This window comes from Thunnus maccoyii, chromosome 17 (assembly GCF_910596095.1).
Source record: "Thunnus maccoyii chromosome 17, fThuMac1.1, whole genome shotgun sequence".
Taxonomy (NCBI): Eukaryota; Metazoa; Chordata; class Actinopteri; order Scombriformes; family Scombridae; genus Thunnus; species Thunnus maccoyii.
Genome location: NC_056549.1, coordinates 18,766,937 through 18,778,461, shown reverse-complemented (window position 1 = coordinate 18,778,461; position 11,525 = coordinate 18,766,937). Strand labels below are relative to the sequence as shown.

General features: G+C 38.7%; 1 protein-coding gene across 1 annotated transcript; it reads right to left on the bottom strand.

The window, feature by feature from the left end:
* Window positions 1-408: 408 nt before the first annotated feature.
* On the bottom strand, window positions 409-10,012 carry ostm1 (osteoclastogenesis associated transmembrane protein 1). The gene is made up of 6 exons (XM_042391456.1): window positions 9,526-10,012; window positions 7,107-7,221; window positions 5,734-5,831; window positions 5,511-5,621; window positions 2,244-2,409; window positions 409-1,702 (listed from the first exon to the last, which is right to left on the bottom strand). Exons 1-6 carry the CDS (start codon window positions 9,913-9,915, stop codon window positions 1,647-1,649), a joined length of 936 nt encoding a protein of 311 aa, XP_042247390.1. The 5' UTR covers window positions 9,916-10,012; the 3' UTR covers window positions 409-1,646.
* Between the last annotated feature and the right edge of the window lie 1,513 nt (window positions 10,013-11,525).

The following is an 11,525-nucleotide window of genomic DNA, read 5'->3' as shown; positions in this document are numbered from 1 at the left end:
CTACTCATTATACAGACTGTTGCACTATTATACATAGTATTACATTGTGATTAAAAATACATTAACATGTAAGCAGCATTGTAAAGTTGCAGCTCTTCAACTAGTTCATATATTGTTACATAGTTTAATCGATGAAATTGCATCATATTTTCTACGATCATCACAGGTTTTGGGTGAAAATGTTATAAGTAGAAAGTCAAGAAAATGTAGTAAAAAGTTTGCATCTGAAATGTAATGTAAAATGGGCATACTCAGGTAAATATGAAAATTATTCTTAAGTGCAGGTCTTGAGCAAATACTTATTTACTCTTTACCACTGTTTGTTCCTCTCAGATTTGAACAAAATCATCATCAGCACAAAAACTGTTGCTTTAACTGTGATTAAATTTCACCAAACACATCTGCAGGTTGTTTCTGACATGAAAATATATTTATTTGGGCTTATGCATTCAAAATTAAGATTTACATTACTTCACATCGTGTTTAAATGCATTTCTAATAGGCAAACTCATCAATTCAGCACTCATACCTCATAAAAGAGACTTCACTATCATGAGCAGTCAGAAACCCTTAACAAATTAAGTTGAACATCAGTGGAAAACGACAACAAAGCACATTAAAAGCTTTATGCAACCACAAAAAACACTGACTGGAAAACAGCTAACATCTCAGTGTGGTACTTTGGAGTGCTCTTATGTTATGTGTGTTATGTCTTTATTACACTCCCCCCTGCCCAACCCCACCTTACTGATGTGCACCCCCCCTTCTTACAGCAGATACATGTCACCACTAATGGACATCAAGTGCTTCCTTTTTGCAGCTCTCTTCTGGACATACATTAGAGACAGAAAACCCATTTCTCAACCCATAAATAGAGCACATACACACATTAGCTCATTTGCACACACACACACACGCATGCACACACACACACAAAAACACTCACACACACACACTGCATTCAAGCCACTCACTCTTTCTAGTGACAGCTGTGTGTCTCCGACTGCAGGATGTGCTGAACAACCAGAAGATTGTTAACGAGTTGTAAGGAAGGAGATCCAGGATCTGTCTGAGGACTACGCCTGTGTCACACAGCAACATGAACAACTATCTGATTAGTAAAGTTAGTTATACTTTGAATCAATCACAGGTCAGCCTCATAGAAATCTTTAAATGTGACTTTAAAATTTGCCATGTTGAGCAAAACAAATTCAATAATAAATTGCGGCAGTTACGGACCGACTCAAACACAGTGTGTGCATCTTTATATTTTTCTATCATGTTTTGCTCAAAATCTAAGAAAAATTGAATTCTGCATGCACCCTTTACTGAAGTTGAGAAGATGGTTTTGAAGATATGAAAGCAAATTCCGTTTTCTGTGTTACAAATTCCAGTGCATGTCACTTTCAGTTTCATTTATTTAGGTCCTTGAAGTCCTCTGAATACTGATTGGTATCACAGCCTCCTGTAAACAACAGGGAACGCTGCCGTTGAGTCCAGTTCATCGAGGTCAGTCAAAGCTCAGGCACAAGTAGGTGAGAAGACAAATCTTCTCCTGGGTAGTGACTTTTAATAAAAGAAAGCAAATGTATTGAGAACACGGTCCTTCTTCACATCAGTCATCACCCGTCTCCGCTCAGCTGAACTCAGCTCATCTTGTCCTGAATGTTCATCAGACTGGCGTATGACTTTGCTCGCTTGGCTGTAAAGAGAGAATTTGCATTTCTCAAAAGCAATATTTGAGGAGTTCAGTGACTGTTACTTCAGGCTAATCTAGTAATTAATGTGTTCAAAAAGTTGGTTTTAAAAAGCTGTTTTTTTTCCTATATAAATTCATCATTTTGAGTCAGAGGGAGTCCAGATGCTCATGATGAATGTCAACTCTTAAGAGAAATAATGAAGCTGATATGATCACTGAAGGACTGAAGCCAAATCGATTTGTCCTTGACAATTACAAGCTTTGTTTTGTGCACCCTCCTCCACCCAATGCCTAAAAAAAGTGTTTTGAAAGGCCCTCTGATCCTTCAAGACAACCATCACCTTGTCTATGATCCAGAGGTTTGCAGGAGGCATCCCCACTATGCTTTAGAACAACCTAGAATCCCCCCCTTTTCCTCCCATCACCAGCAATACCCCAATATCACAGTCAGTCAACCCTCCCTCCACAAAAACCCCCAAACCCCTCAAAACCCTGTCAAAAAATCTCTGTGTGTGACAATGGGCGAATTAAGCTGGTTACTCACGGTGTATGAGCTTGCGTTTCTTTTGTTCCGAGTGAAGGAAGCTGCTCAAGTAGAAGATGATGGGCAGAAAAAGCATGAAGCTGGACACAGCGATGACAGGCACCGTCTCCTCACGGGGGAAGGAACAATTGTAAGTCTTACTCCACAGTTTGCGGGTTATATTCATCTGAAACGAGACAAAGTGCCAAACGCAACAAAAACTTCAGGCTCAGATGACAAAAATTACAGCACAATATTACTATTAAGTCGACCTTCTTAGGTTTCTGTTCTCAGATATTAATTGTATTCATAGTTATCGTCTTACTGACCAGGCTAGGAGAGGATCCAGGAGCGTAATACCCAACCACAACAATTACCATATAAATTTTCCTGTTTTTTCAGGTTTCTTGTATTCTGATCACAATCCTGGACCACAGAAGCAAGCTAAAAGCCTTCTAGAAAAACAGCAACCTCCAGACTTTGAACAAACTATTAATACTACTATTAGCTGCTCATCTATCATGGCTCATGGGTTTCTACACTTTTTCTGCAATAAGGTTGATGAGATTAGAGACAAAAATTAGTTCTTTAACTCCAGCTACTCATGCAGACCCTGTCTTACCAAATTCATATTTATACAAAGAGTCACAGATAGTCCCTGTTATTACAGTTTTTGAGACTATCGGTCTTGAAACTTTTACTAAGCTCATGTCAGCTTCTAAACCGACTACTTGCCTACTTGACCCTTTACCAGCAAAACTTTTTAAAGACCTCTGGCCTTTTCTGGGACCTACAATGCTAGATATTGTTAATTTATCACTTACTACTGGCATTGTACCCAGAAGTTTTAAGATGGCTGTGGTTAAACCCTTTACCTAAGAAATCACACCTCGATCCAGGATCTCTTAATAACTATCTATAAGTCTCTAATCTTCCATTCTTTTCTAAAGTACTAGAGAGAATTGTGTCTCAACAACTTTTGACTCATATAAAAGAAAATGATCAATATGAACCTTTTCAATCGGGCCTGTCATTCCACTGAACCTGCTCTAACCAGAGTGGTAAATGATCTTCTACTTGCTATGGATTCAGATTCCACCTCTGTGCCTAAATTACTGGATCCCAGTGCAGCCTTTGACACCATTGATCACTGTATACTACTAGACAGCAGACTAAATTGTAATTTTGGTGTCTCTGGCTTAGCCCTCTCTTGTCTTAAGTCCTACTTATCTGAAAGAACAAAGTGTGTCTGCTATAATAATACTCCATCTAATTTCTCTGATGTTAAATATGGAGTACCTCAGGGCTAGGTTCTTGGCCCTCTGCTTTTCTCTCGTGAATGATACTCAGCTGTATGTGCCTATAAAGGTTGATGATCATACTCAAATTACTAAATTAGAGGCCTGCTTGGCTGCTGTGAAAAATTGGATGTCACTAAATTTCCTGCTTCTAAATTTGGATAAAACTGAGATGCTGGTTGTTAGCCCTGCAAACACCAGTTAGCAAAGACCAAAGACACCAGTTTGATGAAGTAACAGTAACGCTCAACAACTGTGTGATTTCACAAAGTGTGGCAGCCAAGAATCTTGGTGTTATGTTTGATCCCAGCCTCTCTTTTGATAAGCACAGTAAAGAAAACACCAAGACTGCCTTTTTCCACTTTCATAATATAGTTAAAATTCAGTCTTCCCGGTCCATGGCTGACGCAGAGACTCTAATACACGCGTTTGCTTCAACCAGACTTTATTACTGTTCTGTTTTCAGGTCTGCCACGTGTTAGTACTTAAAGTCTTCAGATGGTTCAAAGTGCTGCAGCTAGAATCTTAATTAAAACAAGAAAATTTGACCATATTACACCAATTCTAGCCTTCATTCATTGGCTTCCTATCCACGTTAGATCAGTCTTTAAGGTGCTTCTGCTGACTTATAAAATCCTAAATGGGCCCCATCATACCTGCCTGATCTCCTAAACCTAATATTCCATCTTGAGCTCTCTACTCTCAGAATGCAGGGCTCCTGTGTGGTCCCAAAGTCAAAAAGAAGTTGGCAGGGCCTTTTCCAGTCCAGTTTTTACAATCCGAGTCTGATGAGTCCTTTACATCTAAACTTAAAACTCATCTTTTTGCCTCAAACTACAATTAGTTGCCTTTAATTGAATACTTCATGACCTTGTACTGCGCAGCAGGTCGGTTTCTGTCTCAATGAATTCACTAAGCGTTGTCCTGCCGATAAGATAATCAATTATTGCAACTGTTCTGATAACCATTGCATCTCTCTAACTTTCTGTTTGTTTGTTCCACAAGCACATGAGCGTCCGAGCTGTGTGACCCTCTCTTTTCTCTCTCTCTCTCTCCCTATTTTCTCCTCCTGTCCTCTCTTGTCTCTGTCATCTCTTGCTGGACCAGCACCATCCTGGAACCGCTCTGCTTCCCTGGCTGTCGGAGCCATTTCCTGGGGTTTTTTGGATCTGGTTCCCCATCCTGCAGGAGTTCAGCCTCACCTCATGTCTCTCTCTCTGAATGATGTCTTTATCCTTCTCTCTCTCCTGTTTGAATAATGTCTTTTCTTGTCTCTTCTCCTGTGTATGTGAATGGTGTGATGTGAGTCTCCCCTGTGTGCATGTGTAGTCTGTCCTCTTGCCAGGTCTCCATGTTGATGGAGGTCGCGTGGCTCGGGTCATATTCTGTTCTGGTGGCAACTTAAAGCTGCTTGGCATCCTCTTCATCACATTCTTCATATATATTATAAATCTATTATAATTTGTTGTCCTGTTCAATGCTGTATTCTGTATTTTGTGTTCTATTCTATAAACATAACATCTGTTGCAAGTCTGGGAGAGGTCTGAGGTTTGGTCTGATTTTTCTTCCATTTTTTTTCCCTGTTAAAAGTGTTTTTTAGGGAGTTTTTCCTTATTTGAATCGAGGGTCTAAGGACAAAGGATGTTATATTGATGTACAGACTGTAAAGCCCCCTGAGGCAAATTTGTGATTTGTGATATTGGTATATACAAATAAAACTGATTTGACTTGACCAAAACATGAAAAAGAGCATCTAATTTTCACAATGACAGACTTTTGACAGCAAAAATGCATCAAAAAAAACTACTCAGTCATCCACACAAATTCCACTGACTGGCCAACAAGAGCTGCATGATGTATCTTGTCACCTGGTAAAAGACCCTTCTGGGTAAATTTCCTCAAGTGTCCACAGATTACTCTAGGGGGTGCAGCTTTCTGTCTTCCCATCTTAAACAACTGTTCTCTAAATCTCTGCTCCTGACATACATACCGCATCCTCTATGTCAATACACATCGTCTGATTCTTCTCCATGCGGCCGTACAGCTCATTCACGCTTCTGTATATGGTCTTACAGCTTTTGCATAGCTCTGTCTGGTTGCCCTGTACAAGACAAATGGAGAAAAGGACAACATAGTTAACAGTACTAAAATCTTGACTTGACAGACAGACATCATCATCAACCAATGTATGACCTGTATGACCACATGTATACCTGTTGATGCTTCTCAAAGCAGGTGAGAGTTTGGTTGAGAGTAGACATGAAGTAGACGGTGTCGTTGGTCAGGCTCGGGGGATCTTTATTGATACAGTCTGCATAACAGGAAGTAAAAATGATCACCAGTTAGGTCTATTTATTTAATAAATGTTGACAAATAAAATCAGATGCATGATGGCATTTTGTGAAGACCAGATTCTCAATTATGTGGATTTTCTGCTTTTCTTTGTCTTATGTGATAGTAAACTGAATATATTTTCCTGGGTTTCTGCAGTATTCACCAAATTAAATTAAAATACTTTTTAATACATTTTTAGAATGCCAGAACAGGACACTAACATTTTTTTAATAATTAAGTACATGACTTTATTGACATTTATATCATATCGTTTCAGTACTTTCAAGCTGTATATGAAAATTCCTAATAATACATTTAATAAATTAACATGACCTGGATCCAGATGTGTGGCAGAAAATTGATGGATGGATGGATGGATGGATGGATGGATGGATGGATGGATGGATGGATGGATGAACCAGTTACAAAATAATTATAATATTGTCTTGTCCATTATGAGTGGATGAGCGTCCTAGCTACTGTAGCTGGCAGTAGTGACAGTGTTTGCTACAGGTCTGATGGTGCTGACTGAAACCCTGTCGCACCAGTCTCACTTGTAGTTTAGAGATATGTAGAACGTCTCCTAATAGCCAACAACCACATACAAAAAAAGTTACTGTCTACGGTAGGTGAAAGGGAGCCTTTTGTTGAGGAAACTGAATTCAATTATTTTCAAGACTTTTCAAGACCTGCAGATACCCTGATTTGACGTGTGGAGTGTTGGTTAGAGGAACTAGCTTTTTGATATCTGAAATGTTATCAATCAAACAACCTATTAATCAAGGAAATCCAAAGACTAATTGAAAATGAAACTAATCATTAGCCCTTCAAAAAAAACAAATACAGCTTCATGAGAAAATCATGATCTCACATCATCCTACTGGCAGAAAACAGTGTGGAGATCTAACAATTCTGATGTATTTATCTCATAAAGTCAAGGGCTGCTGTGGATCATATTGGGCATCCTGATGGCTGGAGAGTTGATCAGATAAAATGAAAGTCACATGTTTGATCTCTGCAACATTATCTTTCCACTTTAATTAAATCACCCTAAAGCAGAACACTGAATCTTACTGCCTTTACTTGACCCTCCACTCTGACCTCTGTGGTCACATGCATACCAATGTGTGTGTGCATCAAGAAAACACAAAGACATGTATTCCTAATAACAGATAAAATCCCAATAATGCAGATACTGTATGTCAATCTCCTAATAACTAGTGGGAGAATCAAATTCCTGCTGAAGACTTACGGTCACAGTTTGATTTGGTCCACAGACTGTCCACGTTGCTGTACAGCAGATACACCAGCATCAGCCGATCACTGCGCAGAAGACTGTCCCTGCAGCTCACATTACCAGGACCCATCTGAGGATACACAGGCACAGTTTAAAGGATAGGTTCACAGTTTTTCAAGTTTGTCTGAAAACAGCAGTCAGGTGCCCATATGAACGCTGAAAGAGGTTTTCCTCGCTGTAATCATTCCTCCTGTTCATACTGACTATTAAAAGATCCCTTTCAAATGTGCTTTCAGTGTAAGTGATGGGGGCCAAAATCCACAGTGTGTCCATACAGTCATTTTGTGCAAAAATGCATTTAAAAGCTTATCTGACGCTTATATGAGGCGTCAGGCTTTGTGTTTCCTCTACATTGTTTCCCTGTTGAGCTGTGGTGAAAGTATAGGAACAAAAAGAGGGACTTTGGTTCTAAACAGACTGTAAAGTTGAAAGAGATCGACTGGATTGAAGCTTCATATTAGCTTCAGATAAACTTTTAAATGGTCAAACTTAAACAATGGTTTCATTAAAATAAGTTATCCGTAATTTTGAACAAAACTAAGTTGATGGTTTCTGCTAATGAAAAAAGGATGAAAAAGATTCATTGTCTATAGATGGAGTTGATATTGAAAGAGTATTTGAATTATGATTTTTGGGTGTAATAATGGATGACAAACTGACATGGAAATCGCATATAGCACATGTAAAAAAGAAAAAAAAGTCAAAGAATATTTCTGTTTTGAACAAAGCAGAGTATGTGCTAGATTATAAGGCAAGGCAAATTCTCTACTGTTCACTTCTTTTGCCATATTTTACTTACAGCGTGGAAGTGTGGGGTAACACATACATGAGCAACATAAAGCCATTGTTTATATTACAGAAAAGAGCAGTTAGATTGGTAAGACTGTTTATTAAGTCAGGACTAATTCAACTTAAAGAATTGGTTGAGTTACAGACATGTAGTTAATAGTTATGTACGGTATTGCCAGAAAATTTACAGAAGTTGTTTACTTTTAGTTCAGAGGACTTTAAGCATCAGTATGCATGGACTACTTTAAAGCAGATGTGTATTTCAGTATGTGGCATCAAACTGTGGAGTTCTCTACAGAATGATTTAAAGGGTTGTACAAATATTTTTCAGTTAGCAAATGCATAAAGAAAGAATAATTAGACTGTATGCAGTTGACAGGTGATGACCTTCCTTAGTTGATGGTGAATTATTAAGTATGACTTTTGATTTTTTTTCTCATGTTACTGTAAGCAGTGATTGTTAAGTAACTGTAACTGACAGACCATCTATTTCTATTGTTTATTTATGTTTTGACTTAGGGGCAGGCAAATAAGATTTCCTTATCCCTGCTCCTTTTCAGTCATGGAATATATACAATAGTAACTGAGTTGAGTTTTGTTTGTGAATCAAATTGCTGCAAGCGTCACACAACCCCTGTGAAATGTCTAGTTTTACAATTTGATCGATTTAGTCCGATAACATTTGGAAAGTCTAGAATAGCGAAACAATTCAATTATTTTATCCCCATTCAAATTAGCAGAGGGCTAACCGGAAGTTAGCCGGCTCAGCCGGCGGAAGTCTCTGGGTGCGCATTCAAACAGCCAGCGCGGGACTGTCCCTCCCGACATGAGATTTAAAATCCTATATACTGTGAAATACAGAGAGATTAATCTGGCCGTGATAGGCTTGATCAGTATTGTGTGAACTCGTATGCAAGGGCTTGTATTGCAAGGGAATGTAAGACATTCATTTATATGTAAAAGTTCCGCACTGCAGGTTTAAATTACATTTTTACTGCAAAAAGTCCACATTTATCTACAAAATATGTGCCGAATCAAACAGTGGCTCCTAACATTACTTTATTATCAAATATCACACATCTTGCTTGCCTTACACCTACAAACAAGGCCTATTTTAAATAGTGTATTTTTATACGCAAGTTTGATATGAGCGTTGTTAACTCCTGCTGTTCAGTTGGGTTCAGAGCCCTCAGCGGACACGCCCCCAGCGTTTCAGAGCAGAGAATACTATTTATTTTTACACGATTTGAAACCTTATTCAATGACTTGACTTTTTTAATCATTCATTGTGTGACAAACTCAGAACACATATTTATTATTGCTTTACACGGACTTGGAAATGTGAACCCGTCCTTTAACATGCACTCAAATAGTTTCTAGGCCCTCTTGGTTAACAGATAAGCTCAAACAACAGTTTTGCTCAGCTTGCTGCTATTTTAAGCAGATAAAAGTCTTGTTTCCTCAAATTCGTCACCACCATTAAGTCACATCACAAGACTCGTGACTCGTGACTGCGCACAAACAAGGCCTTGAGACGGTCTACTGCCAGCTAAAACACAGAAAGAGCTTTGTATTCGGGCCGCACCTTGTCCGAAGAGATGTTGTTGTATGTGACAATCAGGCTGTCATAGGTGGAGAAGCAGTTGAGACACACTTTGACAGGTCGGGCAGCGGGCACCAAGCAGTTCACATAGGCGACATACCGCTGGCCGAATATGTGAAGCAGCTCGCTGCAGTACTCGCTGATCTCCTGGTCCTCTGGGAAAGTAGACAGCAGGTTGAGAGAGACGAAAGAGTCCAACACAGTAGGATTAAATACAGGCGAGGGGACCACAACAGCAGGGCTCAGCGTCGGGATCACTTTCAATTTGTCTGCTGCGTATGAAATAGTGACGTTAGCTCCATCGCTAGACACAAGAGCGTAAATATAGATGAGTGACAAAACAAAAAACGCGCTGTTTTTGTAAAGAGACATGCTTGAAGAAGGGAGATGCAGTCGTCTGCTCCTCTTCTTTCTGTCTCTCACTCCAAACAAACCATGATTTCCTGTTTTTGGCACAGCGTGATCATGTGACAACTTGGAATCTCGCGATAACTACTGGTTACATACATGTGTATCATTGACTAGCCTATATAAAGAGATGTGTAGTAGTATCTGTAGATACCTCTAGATTGAATAACCAGTTATATATTACAAATATTTTTATTTTATTGGCTAAATTTCATATTCATAAAGGCAAATTTACAGGTAAAAAGCCTAACTTCTTGGTTTTCACAAAGGAGGTCAAACAGAACACTGATTCAAACCGATTTTCTTCTAATCCAAAGGCTGTAAAAACCATGAATGCCTGTTTTCTGTTTAAAATCTCTGTATGAACTGTAAATCCCCCTAGCTCAGAGTTTTCATTTTTACTTCATTTTTTACATTTTAACTGTAAGATGGATATTTTTGATATTCTGTATATGATCACTTTGTGGAAGAGGAAATTGTAACTGTTATGTCAATAAAGAAGAAGATGAAGAAAACATACACACTGTACTTTTACAACATATTTATTACTTGCCAAAGTCTTCGTAGGTTACTTTCAGCACAGGTCCTCCATTATTATCTTTCTCTTTAGTTTTTTTTCTTCATTTGAGTTATTTTCTGCTTTCATAGTGAAAATGCTTTTTCCTCATTAAGTCTATAAGGCATTTAACAACCATAACAAGAAATCATTTTGTACTGTCATCAGCCAGAGCGCATTTTTCTTTTATAATAACAATCATCATCATCATCATCATCATCATAAAAAATGCATTATGGGACTAAATAAATCCCAATATTTTTTATCAGATTTAAGAAATTAAGTAATTGATTACATTAAGTTTCAGCTGAGGTCATCCATATCTATCTATCTTGATTTCTGTACACTGACTTCCCATCAATTTCAATGTCCAATTAAAGATATTTGTCATCACTTTTAGAGCTCTGCATGGTCAGGCATCTGCCTGCATTACTGCTGCTACAACAACTAGCCTACTGCAGGCCTACATCACCAGTAGGTCTCTGAGGTTTTGTGGTCAGGATTTGTTGGTCGTTCCTCGCTCCATGGCTTAAAACTAAATGAGACTGTGCCTTTGAGAATGTGGCTCCTAAACTTTGGACTTCTCTAGCTTTGAGAGACATAATCTTCTTTTCCGTTTTATGTTATTTTTACTCTTATTGAGTCTATATTTTAGAACCTATCTATCTATCTATCTATCTATCTATCTATCTATCTATCTATCTATCTATCTATCTATCTATCTATCTATCTATCTGTGTGTGTGTGTGTATGTGTGTGTGTGTGTATGTGTGTGTGTGTCAGAGAGAGAGAGAGGAGGGGGGGCGGGGGTTGGAAAGAGATAGCCGTTCCTCCTGGTCTCCTCATTATTTACGAGTTTTTGACACCATACAATTTTGCAATGTGCGCCTCGGCTCGGAGCAAATAATCACGGAGTCAAGGTAAACGATTTGGGCTCCAATCCTGATTGTGATAATTGTCAAAAACCCCCTCGAATCAAGCAACCGCAGTCAATGGTCGTTAATGTGAAATTAGTGGC

Coding starts and splice junctions, on each gene's coding strand:
- ostm1 (XM_042391456.1), bottom strand. CDS start 9,915: ATGTCTCTTTACAAAAACAGCGCGTTTTTTGTTTTGTCACTCATCTAT. Junction 5,832..7,106: donor GACCAAATCAAACTGTGACC/GTAAGTCTTCAG, acceptor CCTGTTATGCAG/ACTGTATCAATAAAGATCCC. Junction 5,622..5,733: donor GCTTTGAGAAGCATCAACAG/GTATACATGTGG, acceptor TGTCTTGTACAG/GGCAACCAGACAGAGCTATG.